This window comes from Hydractinia symbiolongicarpus, chromosome 7 (assembly GCF_029227915.1).
Source record: "Hydractinia symbiolongicarpus strain clone_291-10 chromosome 7, HSymV2.1, whole genome shotgun sequence".
Taxonomy (NCBI): Eukaryota; Metazoa; Cnidaria; class Hydrozoa; order Anthoathecata; family Hydractiniidae; genus Hydractinia; species Hydractinia symbiolongicarpus.
Window position 1 is genome coordinate 6,298,272 of NC_079881.1, and position 16,919 is coordinate 6,315,190.

The following is a 16,919-nucleotide window of genomic DNA, read 5'->3' on the forward strand; positions in this document are numbered from 1 at the left end:
TGGAAATACTTCATTCTCTATAATCTCACCTTTGCAACGCTTGCATACAAACTAAATGTCAGCTCTTAACCTTCCGCTAATACCACTGCACTTCTTATATACCCAATGCTTGCAAGTCTGACAAAAAATTGAGTTACTACCAACCCCTCTCCTGCAAACTCCACAAGGCCACTTTCCACTACAAGGTCACACTTGGCCGCAATGCTACTAATCATGACTTTAGACTTTGCTGTGTTTACCTTCAGCCCTTTCTCTTCTAGTCCTTTCTTCCACTTCTCAAACTTTTCAAGTAATTCTTCCATCGACTCTGCTATGAGAACCAAATCATCTGCATACAATAACTCCCATGGACAACCTGTTCTGAACTCCATCGACAGCGCTTCTAAGACTAGAACAAACAACAAAGGACTAAGTACAGAACCCTGATGTACACGAACATTTACACTAAATTCATCACTAAGTGAATCGTTAATCCTGACACGACTTCTAGCATTGCTGTACATAGACTGTACCATCGTAACTAGCCACTCATCCACACCTAATTTTCTCATAGCCCACCAAATAACTTTACGTGGCACTCTATCAAAAGCTTTCTCTAAATCTACAAAGGCAAAATAGAGATTCCTTCTCTTTCCTAAATACTTTTCCTGAAGCTGTCTGAGTAAAAATATTGCATCTGTAGTGCCACGCACTGGAACAAAACCAAATTGCATCTTATCTATATCAATCCTTTCTCTAAGTAACTTATCAATCACTCTTTCAATAACTTTCATTACTTGATCAACCAACTTCAAACCTCTATAGTTACCCCTTTCTAATGCATCACCCTTGCCCTTGAAACAATTCACTATTACACTCGACTGCCACTCACTCAGAATAGCACCATCCTTTATAATCTGGTTAGCAAGACTTGTAATAAGCTCAACTTCATAATATAAAGATGCTTTTACCATCTCTGCAACAATACCTGATACTCCTGCAGCCTTGCCAATCTTCAACTTCCTAATAGCCTCCACTACCCATTCTGTCTTGATCTGCATAGCTGGCCCTTCTACAACATCATCATCAGACAAATTATCCTCATCCAATCAAACTCAGTGTTAAGCAACCTCTGATAATGATTTTTCCAAGCTACCCATTTCTCCTCCTCTGTGCTAGCCAAAACACCTTCATCATTACGTATACACTTCTCACCTACAACATCTTGGTTAGCCTTCTTCATTTGCTTTGCTATCTTGAATAAAACTTCCAAATTTTAGAAAGACCGAGTATATACTGTTCTAACTGTAAAACCCATTTAAGTATTCTTCAACACTTAATAATAAATTTTGTGCACAAGCTAGCCTTATGAAAATTTTCTTGAAAAATTATCATTAAATTTTTTTTCTCATATGATTATAATATTGTATCATTACCCACATCGTTTAGTTTCTTTTAAAAGTAGAAATAGAGTTATGTTATGTTGTGTGAATGCTAAAACATATAGCAGGCTCTTGTTTTGTTATTAACAGCATTTACACAAAAATTGTTGGTATCATAAATCACTTTCCATGATTTGGATCATTTCTTCTTAGGAAGGGATTTTATCATCACCACTGAAATCACCTTTGATCTTATCTCGCATTGTTTCACCAAACAGTTTTAAAGACCAAGACGATGTAGATGAGATAACAAGAAATGAAAAAGAAAAAGAAACGAGCCACATGTCTACCAAAGTTCAAACACAATCATTACCAAACATAAGTCAAAATGGATACATTGAAAACAACAATGAAAATTCAATGGATACACTAGACCCCTTTCAAAAGTATGGTAATTTTTGTTGTTGTTTAATCTTGTTGTTTTGAGTGCAATAAATGTGACTCAAAAAACCTCCACACTAAAAGCCCACTTAAAGAGAGATCCGAATTTCAATAAGAAAACCCAATCTCTAAAATTTAAACTCAAAATATTCTGATGCAGAAAGTTTAACCATCTTTTTTATCTTAAAAAATCAAGCTTTAAAATAACTATTTCTTATTAAGAAATTACGTTGTTGTGTTTATGTTTTGTGGTTAGTACTCAACAAAAGTATGGAGTGATATCTGCTTCCGAATCAGCAATCAACAGACAAGTCAAATTCAGTGACACAGAAGAGGAAAAAATTTTAGAGGTATAAATGCATTCTTGTATCTTATTCTGAATGTTTTTTTAAGGGGCTCAGCATATCTGAACATAATGTCACTATATACCCTGAGTCATATGCTCTATTTCACAGTTACACTAATATGTATGCTCTATGTCGTACTATACACTGTATATGTGCTTCACTTAGGTACATGCTCTATTATCATGATATATATACCGCAAATCATGAATGTATGCTCTATATTACTATTTTTGTTCTAGACAGTGTTGTCAAACTTGTTTTCCTAATAGTACGATAACCAGAACTTTCTTTGTACCAGGAAGATTGAAATAAAGGCCTCATTGTACTGACTTCAGGATAAACAGGAGAAGCATTTTCTACCTTATCTCTTTAATTAAAAAATAAATTATTGAAATTAAAAAAACCCTCTCTTCTTACGTTAAAAATATAAATAATGCCGTAAATATTCTTTGTAGGAAAAAGAGGAAGATTCAGAAAAAAATTCTGAAGAAATAGAGGAAAAACAACCGCCAGCTTGTTGTGGGTTTTGTTATAAACGCAGAGATTGGACCTTGTATTTAGTATCTCCAGAGAATAAGTAAATTGAGATTTGTTTTAATTTGTTGAAATTTTTAATAATCATCTTGTAAGGATTCCAATAGAATAATTTAAAGAAAAGTTTTTAATATAGATCATTTTCCATGTAACATAATGTTTCGATTTTGCATTGCGAACTCAATGGACATGCACGCTCATTTCTGTAGGTAAAAATTTTAATCTACAAACCACAGAAATGACTTCCATAATGAAGGAATATTTACTTAAAATTGGTATAAAGTTTTAAAGAAATTAGAATATAGTTAAAAGAATTAATTTCAGTGGACTTGGTGCTTGCAAAATATCTTAGAAATTTCAATAATAGTTATTTCACCCTATAAAATGTCCTGCCTTTTTACCTGCAAGAATATATGTACAAAATCCAAAAAGTTCTGTAAACATTTTCCTACGGTCAACGTTTTGATAAACACCTACGTTTGGTTTTTATTTCCACTTTTAGATATCGCCAACGTGTTCAAAGTTTAGTAGCAAATGCTTGGTTTGATAATGTTGTTCTTTTTTTCATTCTGTTGAATTGCATCATAATGGCGTTGGAAAGACCCAGTATTGAACCTAACAGCACTGTAAGTTTTATTTATATTCAATGGCAAAGTGGGTTCGCAGGAGATTTCAAAGTGATGATGTTTCCACAACTTTTGACACAAATCAGAGATAAACTTCTTCAAAAAGAAAACAATTTTCTTTATGATGTCTTGTAAAATATTTTAAGTTGAAAAGGAGGTTAGAAAGAGTTCGAAACGTACTTTAATAGCATAGTCAAGTAAAGATGGATAGCAGAAAATAAACTTAGTTGTAGCATCAATAAAATTATTAAAAATATTAGATTTACTAAAGTTTGAAAAAATAATTGAATGAATGGTTGAGTGAACAAATGACTGAATAACAATTGATAAATAGATAGTTTAATAAAAGTATGAATGAATAAATAAATGAATGAATGAATGAATGAATAAACTACTTCGTTAACACGTTGGAGTTTTCTTAAATTGACTATGGATGCATATGGAAAAAAGCAAGAAGCTCTTCTCTTTGTTTAGGAACGTAAAATTATCGATTATTCAAATCACGTGTTCACTGGAGTGTTTTTTATTGAAATGTGTATCAAGGTGAGTGAGGATTTTGTTGTTAACATGTGGCCACACTTACTGAAATCAAATAGCGAATAGCCACGTTAACAACGCAAGTGTCATTTTGGGTTGGGCATATAGAAGAGGATAGTGCTAAGGCAGGCCTATTTCCAGTTGAGGATTTAAACACATCTTGTTAGAATTTTTTTACAATCTTCCTTTATCTTCAAGCTGTTTTCAGGATGTCTAACGCTTTTTAATGTAATTATTTAAGTAATTTTTGCCTGTTTTAGATTTTTTTTCTTCATAACCTCGTTGAGATGTTGTGAAACCTATTAATTCTTGTGTGTGTTGATTCATTTACGGTTGATTAAGATTGCGTTGAAACTTCACCAAAATCCACCTTAATTGCCTATTATGCAAATTTTGCAGCAATCCATTGAGAATATCCTTTGTTGCATCGTTTCAGATTTTTGCTTGGGGATTTTACTTTGGTGAGGACACGACCTATTTAAAGAACAATTGGAATCGAATTGATTTTGTTCTTGTCATCATTTCATTGGTGGATTTATTTGTCACTTACATTGTGCATTCGAAAAGTGGCGTGTTGGGAATGTTGAAAGTGTTTCGTGCATTCAGAACTTTGAGACCCTTAAGGTTTGCTTTTATTTCCTTATACAATTCTCAGAGGAAAAAAAATGTTTATAAAATATTTGAAGGCTAATTCTTACTTGATTACAACTGTTAAATCATTTCTCTCCTTGTTCAACACATTGATTTGAATGCGAACCACAACTAACAGGTTTTAAAACGTTGAAATCAGATATGGTGACCTTGACATCTCTAGAGTTTTCTCTCAGCCCCTTAAAACCTTGAAAAATAACATAACTTAATACACTTTTTTTAATAGATTTTCTTATCTCAGAGTAACGTTTGTAATATACCTTTCCATAAAAGTGTTATATGTCTGGTGATTTCATTTTTGGTCTGTTTTCACATTCTCTTGTTTCTGATTTTTCTTCTGTTTGTGTGCTAAACTTAAAAACAAGGAAAAATGATAGCAAGAAAAACTTAAGAAGGGCAAAGAAAAGACTTTAAGTGGTGACTTACTTATAAAGGCTGTATTCTGCGGACGTTGTAGCCAACTTTTAAAAGCATTTTCATACAGTTTTCACACACAAAGCAAAGAAGAGTTTAAATCTTTTTTTTAGAGTAATAAGTCGAGCTCCTGGTTTGAAAATTGTTGTTGAAACATTAATTGCTTCATTGGCACCTATTGGTAACTTGGTCGTTGTCGCTTTGGTTTTCTTTGCTATATTTGGAATACTGGGTGTACAGGTAAGATTATTTGTAACTATATTTATGTGTGGAATAGTGCGTAGTGCAGCGATTTTAGTTTGTAAATCAAGGAATTGTCACACTTTATAACAACAATATACAACAAAAATACAAAATTAAAAATATAGTAAATGATATAAAAGACAACACTTTACACCACAAAACTTTTATTGTCATACAAGCGTAAGAAATATTTTACAACCGCTAAATTAAAAGATTGTATTTACGATACTTTGTATACAGTGCTTATGCAAAACAATATTGAAGCTTCAAATACGACATTCTCTCAACCTTAACGTCATAAATTGCTGTGTTGAGTTACCTGGCTCATTGCATATATGACGTTATGGTTAGCTGATTGCATATATAACGTTATGACTAGCTGATTGCATATATAACGTTATGGTTAGCTGATTGCATATATGACGTTATGACTAGCTGATTGCATATATAACGTTATGGCTAGCTGATTGCATATATAACGTTGTGAATAGCTGACTGCATATATGACGTTATGGCTAGATGATTGCATATATAACGTTGTGAATAGCTGACTGCATGTATGACGTTATGGTTAGCTGATTGCATATATGACGTTATGACTAGCTGATTGCATATATAACGTTATGGCTAGCTGATTGCATATATAATGTTGTGCCTAGCTGATTGCATATATAACGTTATGGCTAGCTGATTGCTTATATAACGTTATGGCTAGCTGATTGCATATATAACGTTGTGAATAGCTGACTGCATATATGACGTTATGGTTAGCTGATTGCATATATAACGTTATGGCTAGCTGATTGCATATATGACGTTATGGCTAGCTGATTGCATATATAACGTTGTGAATAGCTGACTGCATATATGACGTTAGGGCTAGCTGATTGCATATATGACGTTATGGCTAGCTAATTACATATATAACGTTATGACTAGCTGATTGCATATATAACGTTATGGCAAGCTGATTGCATATATAACGTTATGGCTAGCTGATTGCATATATAACGTTATGGCTAGCTTATCGTATATATAATGTTTTGGCTAGCTCATCGCATATATAACGTTGTGTCCAGCTCATAGCATATATAACATATGACTAGCTGATTGCATATATAACATATGACTAGCTGATTACATGTATAACATATGAGTAGCTGATTACATATATAACATATGACTAGCTGATTGCATATATAACATATGACTAGCTGATTACATATATAACATATGACTGGCTGATTACATTTTTAACATATGACTAGCTGATTGCATATATAACATATGACTAGCTGATTACATATATAACATATGACTAGCTGATTACATATATAACATATGACTAGCTGATTGCATTTTTAATGTTTTTATGACTAGCTGAATCAATACAATATTATGACTAGCTGATTGCATATATGACTTTCTTGTTCATCTAGCTGTTCAAAGGCTCCTTCCACTTTTGCAGCGACGAACACATGAAAAATGGAACAGAGATCATGGACAAGACACAATGCATACAAAACGGATCATCTTGGACCAATAAAAAATATAACTTTGATAATTTGATACAGGTGATTAAGCTTTGTTGTCATTTTTGTTTCTGTTTATTTTTAACTGAGATTTTTTTTTAAAAACTTAGATACCTTTACTCTTTATGTCCTCCATTTTTTACTAATTCATATAAATTTAGCATTTGCCCAACCTTTATCAACTAATTTTTCTTGATAAGTAAGAACATTACATGTAAATGTATCCAATATGTCACTAAATTCAGGCTTAGATCTAATACAATTGCAAGTAAAAAATAGGATAAAAGGAGGAGAGGGAGTATGGAAAAAATTATTTTTTACACAGCCCAAGAGCTATAGTTTGAGAGATGTTTTACTATCTAGGCACTTCTTCTTATAGGCTTTATTTGCGTTGTTTGTCTTTGCAACTAAAGATGGCTGGGTTTCTTTGATGTATGATGGTATAGATGCAGTTGGTATTGATAAGCAGGTACGATACATAAGATCCATAAGTGTCTCTACCAAAGTCCCCCCCTTTTTGACCACACCCTTCTGAAAAGAAACACTTATTAAATCAATACGTTTGATAACCACTGTAATACCAGATACGAGTGAACTGAAGAAAGCGTAAATTTCTCTCTCTCTTTTATCGTTTCAACGTTAACCGTAAGAAAACGATGTACCATCTTAGTTTAGTGAAGTTTGACAAATAGATATTGAGATGTTATCAGAAATTTTTTAAGCCCATCTTAAGCTCACCTAATAAAATGCGCCCGGGACACTTAAATCTTTCCTCCCGCGAAAAAGTAAGTTAATCTCGTTTGAAAGACCTTTCAAAGTTAGTAGGAATATTTTCGTTTTTTTTTTGAAAAGTTTTTATTGGCTCTCGAGATTAAAAGCTTCACTAATTATGCGAAATTATGACGTCACAAACTAGCTCTAAAATATGGAGTTTCTGTTATTGAGCATAATTATAGTAACTAAATATTGAAATTTATGTAAAATGTTTAAAACGCCAAACCGAATGACCAAAAATCAATTTTTAACTCTTGCAAAACTGTCAAATACAAGGGGGGTGTTGTCATGCATAGTTAGTGGAATTTCTAAAGTCTAAAATCTTAAAAACCAATCAAAATTGTTAAAAAACAAACAAATTTACCAGACAACTTTTTCCAAGCACTTTTATATGAAATTCACGTTATTTTTGCGAGAGGAATTACTGTTGTTAACTGTGTTTTTACTGTGTTCCTTTTTGTGCCCGGTACCAATTCCATTGTGAAAAGGCTAATAATTATTATAAAATAAATTCTCACACAAAGTTTGCCTATTAAACCTGACTGAAGAAATAGACGTTTACACGTAATTATTTTTAGCCAAAGAAGAATCACAATCCTTGGGCGTTCCTCTATTTTGTGTCATTCTTGCTGATTGCTGGTTTTGTAGTGATAAACATGGTGGTAGGTGTGATCATAGACAATTTTCAAAAATGTCGAGTCATGGTTGAAGAAGAAATGAACGAGGCACAGCTAGAAGAATTTCATCATCACAATGACAGTTCAGGTATAGTACACGATGCAAAAAAAAGAAAAAAAATAGAAACAGTAGTAGACGAGACAAAATACTTTTGATAAACGAGACAACAACATCTGACAGGAGTATATTGTTCGTAATATCAACCTTCTTAATGGCCACACGCACGTCACGTCACGATAAATTTACCAACTGTTGGAGTTATATTTTGATTTCACTTGATTTTCCCTTAAAATTCCTGCGTGAAATTTAGACAGAAAATTCGAAACTAAAAGTTTCTTTGTATTTTTAACCTCTCTGGTTTTTTCTCCTTTTTTTTACTTACTATCCAAAAACACGACACAGTTACGCCACTTGTTACTATGTATTTCAAAGTTCGCATACGACAAAGTTTACCCTTGGCTGATCTAAACTCTATCTTTTTTTTTCTTCTTCCTATTTTTTTGTTTATACTTCTTGCAACAATATTGTAACACATTGCGCATGCACCAAATAACAGACGAAAACAAAATAATAAAGCACTGTAGAGACTACCACTTAACTAACTTGCAGACCTTACGAAAGCGAAGAACTAACTAAATCCCAGACCTCACTAGACCATTTCTTAGGCGAATCTCATAACGACACAACAGTGAGACTTTTGCTAGTTTTTTATGTGCGGCATCGAAAAAACAACAGCACACGCGATGAAAGAGTCTGGGGAGGGTGGAGGAGGTGGGATTCACAACACTGTTAGTAAAATGACAACCAACCTTAAAATTATGTAGCCAATTTTTTCAGCATCCAACGCAAAAGTTATCTTCTCCTTGCCATCTTCATTAACTCTTTAGAATTCATATTAATAAGTTGAAAATGTATAATTTTAAATCAGATTATTGCGATAAAACAACTCCACATCAGCAAAAATATCCATTATTTTACCTGTTGTTACAATATTGTTGAGTCAGAGGGAATAAACATTTCCGTGTGCTTTTTTTCACGGTGTCTCTTTGTATCAAGCTATTTATCAAATCAACAAATGAACAGCGATCGTGATCTTGTTTGACAAACGCTAGCAAGCAACATAACTGCAGTACCCACGCAGCTCACGCACAATCTTTGTGAATGAAATTGTCTTTATTTTAAATTTGGAGAATTTTTTGTTTTCACTTGAAGCAAAAAACGATTATGTAAACTACTTTTTCACTACCTTATTCACCCCTCTCCGACCTCAGGAAAACACATTTTTTAGTATTAACCTTAAATATCCTTCTGTTTAAGATTTCTTCTATATCCTATAATTTTTTTTAATTATGTGAGAAATTCACGTAGCTACTCGCAGCCTTTGGGTTATTGACGAAGATTCGGGTACTAAGATATAGGATAACCAAATCCGAACAACCCACCCTGTATTGCTTAAAAAAGATAATGTGAAACCTCCATCTTTTTTTCTCCTAAACACACCTTTCCTCCTCCATCATAAGAGTAGTACCTTTCCCTCTCTTCCCTAGACGCTATCCGCTCCTCATAAACACCTCTCTCACCACTCATGAAAAAATCCGTCCCTCTTCCCCCTATAATAACACCATTCACTCCAAGAACATCCTCCCCTCTTTCCCTTATCAGAAAAATACCCCCTACTACTGTTAAAAAGTAAAGGACAAGTCAAATTCAGATACCAAAACGTATGTAGCTGCAGATGGATTTTAAATCGTACACGAATGCTGTGTGTGATATGCACGTGTATATGATCATATATGATCATATATGTTTTCTCACATTTAGTCAATCTCAAATAAGATTTGGTGAATATATTAAGTTGCGCGCCGGCACTTGAATCGCATATATGTATAGGATCATATACACTATACTTAAAGAAAAACGTATGCCCTGCGCATATACAACACACACCACACATGTTATAACATGCACCACACATACATAAGATACGCTACACATATATAGTATATGACACATGTATATAACATACACGACACTTTTATAGCACACGCCACTTATATAAAAGGTATGTCACACATATATAAAATACGACACATATATAACTTACACTTGATATATATATAACATGCGACACACACATATGCCTATAACATACGACACATATATAACATTTACCACACATATATACCACGCACCCTGCACATATAATAACGCATGCATGTAGTAATGTGTTGCATTTGTTGTAGATACAACTTTAAAAATGTGCGAAAATACATCAACAATTCCCACGGTTCATAAAAGTCGTCCTGTGTCCACGATATTGCGTTCCGGCAGTGTGACGTCAGTTAAAAAGAAAGTGACTATACTTGTCGCCGGTGACATCAAAACGTCATCTAGTAATAGATCGTCCAAAGTGTTGAGGACTAAGCCTCAGTTTGACACCTGTAAGATATTTTACCTGTCTATACCCCCATCCCTTGCTTAATTTTATATTATATTTTTATGTTAGTTTTTCTTTATTTTTTCTTCGGCGACCTGTAGTCTGTAAATTTCGCGTAGCGAAGTTTGTTGCTTTTGCTCTTTAATGTTATTGTTGGTTCATGTTTTTTTTGTCAAATATGTTTGACGGAGTTGTCATGGAAGATTTGGAATTAAAAATAAAAAACGTGAAATAATGAATTGCTAGATACTACTATAGTGGAATTTAAAATGTCATTAAATTTCAAACTGCTTTTCTCGTCAGTACTTCTTCAGCGAGTCAAAAGTTTCATTTTTTTTCATTGATTTGCTTCTTATCATGGCAGGCTGTCATTCTCGTGTGTTGTCGTGTAAGTTTTGCTCATTTTCCACAGTAACACTGATTTGCGTGTGGGTCACGTGTCGTGGTGTTTTGTAATCTTTTTCATTGTGTTAAAGGAACTTCTTTAAGGAATAACAAGATATAACGTTTTTTTAACATGGTGTCACTTTGTATTGATGTCTATTTTATTAAAATCGATTTATTTTCGCGCACTTTTATTTTCAGCGACAAATTTGATAATTAACAAAATAGAAAAATGTAATCAATAAAATCTTTTAAATTGGAATGTTTATCAATTTAAAAATATATATAATTTGCAGAATAACCCGTGTATTTGAAATTTTATTATTCTATTCGGTTTCATTTTTTCATTTCGAAATAGGCCTTATACTGAATTTATTTTAAAAATGCAGATTTTTTTCGCATGGGTGTTTAAGTTATATCTGCTGATGCTAAAGAGTGGCTAGAGCAACATTCGAATGACTTTTCTTAAACAGTGATTCATTCACGCACGAAAATAGATCGAAGTGAGAGATATCTAGTAGAATAAAAACATAATGGCGAATTTTAATTTGAAATAAATTCTTTTTTTTTTCTAGCTGATATTCCTCGAGATTTAGATCACTATTCGAAAGCAAGACGTGCAGTTTATGATCTAGTTTCTCATTATAAATTTGATCTCGCTATTGCAGTTGTGATTGGTTTGAATGTTGTATTTATGGCGCTGGAGTTCTACCAAATGCCGCAGGTAAGTGAGTAATTTGCAGAACGTAAACAATAAAGATAATTTTAACCACTGACATGGTAAGCTTACTGACATAAAAAATTTGACATAGACCGTTATATATGTATTTTCTTTTTTCTATAGAAACTGATTTTCTTCTTGAGAATTATGAATTACATATTTACTGGAATCTTTATACTGGAAGCCATCATGAAAATTTATGGACTGGGACCAAGACTCTTTTTTGCACAGCGGTAATATTCGCAAAGTCTATTTTCTTTTTGTAGTTATGTTACAACAGCAATTTTTTTTGCGGTAATTTACTTTAACTTATATAAATCTTCTCTAAATGGTTTTTGTGTATCATGAGCATAAACTGATTTTGATTGGCTGCCCTTATTGCTACAGTTAATATGAAATATTTTTCTTACAATATAAATGCTTGATTGTACGTGGTAAACGTTCATCAGAGTCTCAGATGTTTTATTCACATACTGTAAAATGCCGTAATCAAGAGCACCCGGTTATAAGCGCACCCGGTCATAAGCGCACCCGGTTATAAGCGCACCCGGTCATAAGCGCACCTGTAGTAAAGCGATCTAAATCCTTACCCTCAGATAAGCGCGTTTAGAGAAAGGGGATATCGAAAAAGAACAATTTTACTTTATACTTTGTCTGATCGGCAATACACGTCATTGCAAAAAAATATTCAGTAATTCTTTCGTTTTCCCTTGCACTTTTTTATACTCGAACATAAGCGTACCCGTGAATAAGCGCATTCTCAAAAAAGCGCACCAAAGTCTTATTATCACCTCTGATATGCGCTGCGCTTTATTACGGCATTTTACGGTATTTGTTCAAATGACTATCTGTAGCAGAAACAAGAAAATGATTTTATGAATAACACTCTTAAAAAACACAAACACCATTAAACAAACCCCCTGACATCGGTCTCAATTTACCATCGTATGCAACTTTCCTTTCCATCACAACTCACCACAATCACAAGCAATTGATGTTTTTTTTGCTTTGAGTTTGTTTTCCAAAAACATTTCCAGAACTTTTGTTGTTTTTAACCTGGCGGTAAATGCAGGGGCGTAATCATGTAGGGAGGAGGGTGCGAAGAAGCGACCGCCGCCCATCACTAAATGTTAAACACGTCCACTTGCGCATATATCATGTTTAGTCCACTTTTGGACTAAACATGATTTTTACCCAATTTATTGGTATAGTTTCTTTCTTGATTCGGTTTTATAGTGTATTCCTAAAAGGGTGTACTTCAGGGTTAAAATATTTTTTGCTCACTAGACCACAACAATGGTGCGACGTCTTCAGTAACTTAAGGGGCTACGCTATGGCTGTTGGTTTTCGACTTTAGTGACTAGCTCGAAAGTCGAGCTGATGGCGGCGAAAAACAAATTGGCTATTTTTCCGGCATGTATGTGATTTACAGACTCGAACATATAGATATATCTAGAATTTTTATCTTCTCCGCCTTGGTCATGTTTTCATCCAGAATGAGTCTCGCTGAAATTTCCCTTGTAATACACTTTTCGAAAAAAATATTGAGCCAGCAAGCAAAGTGCGCTGTTCTGTTCATTGCGCAAAACGCGTTTGCCGGATTTTTATTATGAGCGCGGGATATACGGAATGTGAGCATTTTAACCGGTTTGTAGCCCCTTTAATAAGAAGTAAAATCTATAAAAAACTGGCTCAATAAAATAAAAACATGTGGTCTCTAAAATAAGTTTTCTTGTCGTGGATTGAGTTTTTTATTATGTTTGTTTAGGTGGAATCAACTAGATATTGTTATCGTGTTTCTATCGATAATCGGAATCGTGTTTGAAGAACTAAACTCCAGTTTACCGATAAATCCAACGATCATTCGTATTATGCGAGTACTTCGAATTGCACGTGTGTTAAAAATCCTCAAGGCTGCCGATGGTATTCAAAGATTACTGAACTGCGTTTCCCAATCTCTACCACAGGTGAGCGAGATAATAACTAAACGATAGCACTGTGATCAGAATTAGACTCCGTGATGAAGAACAATGCATTTGAAAAAGTGCCCTCCACTTTGTAAACTAAGTCCTGTGACGACAAGAAGAAAGTCAAGCGCCCTTGCCTGCCATTTAATAAACTGGCCTACCATTTTTATTTTTCAAATGGCTTAAAGATTTCACCTTAACTAAAGTTTTATATGTTTTAATTTTTTTTGCCAGGTTGGAAATTTGTCGATGTTGTTTCTGCTGATTTTTTTTATCTTCTCTGCTCTTGGTATTGAACTCTTCGGCGGACTGGGTAAGAAGCTGTTTGGAAAGTTTAGTTTTTAATGTAATCAGCGTCTTAATTTTTTTCTGTGTTGACTGTCGAAAAGAATTATAATGATTGGATAATTAAGAAAATTAATAAATAAATGAACGAAAGAATAAATGAATGAATGAATAAATGAATTAATGAATATATAAATAAATAAATGAAATAATGAATGAATGAATAAATGAATGAATAGATGAATGAATAAATTAATAAATGAATCGATGAATGAAGGAATGAATGAATGAATAAAGGAATAAATAAATGAATGGCTAAAATGACTAAATGACTTTATGAAAGACTGGATGAATGAATGTGGCCACTTATGAACAGAGTTAAACTCAAAATACATTTTTCATGTGTTTTTTTTAGATTGCAAAAATAATGAGTGTGCTGGTTTGAGCAGACATGCACATTTTGACGATTTCACTTACGCTTTATTAACGTTGTTTCGTATTTCAACCGGAGATAATTGGAGTGGATTATTAAAGGTAGATTGATTTGCAATTCTTTCTTGAAATTCAAAGTATTCCAAATGTTACGGCGAAGAGTCTTGGTGCGACAAAACATTGAATTGGTAGTACTTCAGATAACATTTCGTACATACCTTAATTTGAACTTCAGCAGTCTTTAGCAGTCTTTACTTAATGTATCCTGCGTTAACACCCTTGATAAACGCTAAAATTGAGAATCAAAATGCTATCAAATCCTTTTTTTGCGAAATTTAATTCCTACGAAGTATTATTTCGCTAAAGTTTTATTTTTACCAAAGTTCTCGCGAAAATTAATTTCCTTAAGGTGCTAATTTTTTTTCGTGAAATTACTAAAATTGTTATAAATTTGTAATAAATTACCAGTAATTATTTCTGTGGAAATTTTCGGCGTGTGTGTGTTTGCGAATAACTATTTATACATTTCCTTCTTTCAGGATTGCATCAACGAAGATTTGTGTCCTGAAGGATGTCCCATAATGCCTTACGTTGCGCCAATATATTTCGCTGTCTTTGTGTTAGCCTCGCAGTTTGTGTTAGTAAATGTTGTTGTGGCCGTACTTATGAAACAACTTGAAGATGCGAAGGATACGCTGATTTTGAGCCCTCCACCTAGGAGCGCCTCCAGAAACACTTGCCAAGATAAAAGCGAAAATAAAGACAACCACGGAGGAGAGAGTAATAGAATGTCTATGGGCGAGACAGAGCCGTTATTTGCTTCGTCGCAACACGATGTCACGAGTGAGAATTTGAGTATGATTGCCAACACGGGCGAAGAAGATGGTAATGAAAATTACATGGAAATGGTGGAGAGAAAACCGAAGAGACAATCACATTACGATAATCTTTCGGTTACGGAATTTACGCTTGCACAAACTCCCGAACACACTGGTGTGCTTTGTAATGATTTATTAAATAACTCTCCGAATGATGCTGAAGAGCCAAGGAATATTAATTTGGAAGGATATATAAGTGATAACAACAAAAGCTGTACGTCGAGTAAAGATAGTTTAAATATAACGAACGACAGTTTAAAAAGTAAAGATGACAACGTGACGGAGTTAAGTATGGATCAAGAAGTTAGCGAGAAAGAACCTAATGTAGATATACCTTTAAATAAAAGTACAAATAATGATGTGAGGGATGTAAAATGTTCTGAAGAAGGGAACCTTTCTTTTGATAGAGACAACGAAAATGTAGTAGAAGCAAATGACGATGCTGATGATGAGACACCGTTATTATGTGACAATGAGGCAGAGCCTTGTGTTGATAAACAGAGTAGGAACGACGCACAACTCAGCAAAAACGTTCGACCACGTTCTATGAGCAAAACATGTGATCCTGATAGGACTACAGTTGTATAAAATAAATTTATCTAAAGTTTTAATAAATAGTAGAAGTAACGCATCCTCTTACGCAGGGTCTTTTGGCCCCTGAGCGAAAATGACAAAATGCCCTGGGAACAAGGCTGGAAGTAACGTAAACTTTTTTGCGTACAAATTCGACCATGACAAGCATTAGCTTTGCGCAATAGCAAACAAATTACGCCAGTTTAAATTTGTCACGGTTATAGTTGTAAAGGGCTGGGTGGTTTGCCTGTTGCTAGGGGAGAAGTACTTAAAATTCAAATTTACCCTAAAAATTAAACACCATTCAAAATAGCGGATGCGTACAAAAATCCTTTCTGTTGCAATCTTTATTCAAATATTTTAAAAAGTTCGAGAAGACAAAACAGTGTTACTACAAGTTAATACGAATTTCCTCTCTTAACTTTTACCATCAACATGACTACTTTTTTTCATAGCTTTGTACAGTATTTCGTCTTCTGTCAATATTTTTAACAAATCGATGTTTCTCGATTTTTATTTTGTTAATTTAATATAGTTTAATTTTCTAAAAATACTTTTAGTGAAGCAATAGATGTACTAATTTTTTTAAAGAAAAAATATTATTTTTTGGAATAATTATCTAGTATTGTTGTAAGAAACCTTGGTTTGTGTTCAACCTGGGTGTATATTTTGCACATGCCCGGAAATTCTTTTTTGAAGTGTATTACTGTCACATCATGTATTACTGTTTTTATTTTGCTACAACGGGAAAACAAAACAAGAAAAAGGCTGGTCATGAGTTTCTTTTCCTGTCGTTTTTGAAGTATGACAACAATAAAGCAAAACTGGCGTTAAACGCACCGGTGTTGATTGATAGTACCCCAACCTCGTTGATAGCGGCGAAAAGGTCACTCCGTTAAAACGGCTCAGGGTCCAAAAGATCCCGGGGACGAGGTTGATAGTACCTGGTATCGGATCTTTTAAAAACTACTAAAAACACGCGTTTCTGTAGGAACACATGGTTGTTGTTTTGCAGATATAAACCCGTTAGCAACAAAGCTGTTGTCCATCAATTTGCGTCATAAAAGCGTAAGGGTAATTAGGGAAGTGCAAAACTCAAGCTTT

The 16,919-nt window shown here is 33.8% G+C and overlaps 1 protein-coding gene across 4 annotated transcripts in view; it reads left to right on the plus strand.

Moving 5' to 3' along the window:
• LOC130648894 (voltage-dependent T-type calcium channel subunit alpha-1G-like) overlaps window positions 1–16,908 on the plus strand; it is a 55,637-nt gene extending 38,729 nt beyond the window's left edge. For 3 of the 4 annotated variants that reach the window (XM_057455018.1, XM_057455017.1, XM_057455020.1), the window contains 17 exons: window positions 1,575–1,807; window positions 2,059–2,152; window positions 2,605–2,726; window positions 3,186–3,309; window positions 3,784–3,852; window positions 4,283–4,470; window positions 5,025–5,151; window positions 6,594–6,728; window positions 7,066–7,155; window positions 8,039–8,225; window positions 10,382–10,579; window positions 11,535–11,683; window positions 11,804–11,913; window positions 13,449–13,647; window positions 13,882–13,960; window positions 14,348–14,466; window positions 14,904–16,908. In XM_057455018.1, coding sequence (XP_057311001.1) covers window positions 1,575–1,807; window positions 2,059–2,152; window positions 2,605–2,726; window positions 3,186–3,309; window positions 3,784–3,852; window positions 4,283–4,470; window positions 5,025–5,151; window positions 6,594–6,728; window positions 7,066–7,155; window positions 8,039–8,225; window positions 10,382–10,579; window positions 11,535–11,683; window positions 11,804–11,913; window positions 13,449–13,647; window positions 13,882–13,960; window positions 14,348–14,466; window positions 14,904–15,830 — 3,150 coding nt within the window. In that variant the 3' untranslated portion in view covers window positions 15,831–16,908. The remainder of the gene's footprint in view (window positions 1–1,574; window positions 1,808–2,058; window positions 2,153–2,604; window positions 2,727–3,185; window positions 3,310–3,783; window positions 3,853–4,282; window positions 4,471–5,024; window positions 5,152–6,593; window positions 6,729–7,065; window positions 7,156–8,038; window positions 8,226–10,381; window positions 10,580–11,534; window positions 11,684–11,803; window positions 11,914–13,448; window positions 13,648–13,881; window positions 13,961–14,347; window positions 14,467–14,903) is intronic. The other variant, XM_057455021.1, reaches the window with a different exon arrangement.
• The last annotated feature ends 11 nt before the right edge of the window (window positions 16,909–16,919 follow it).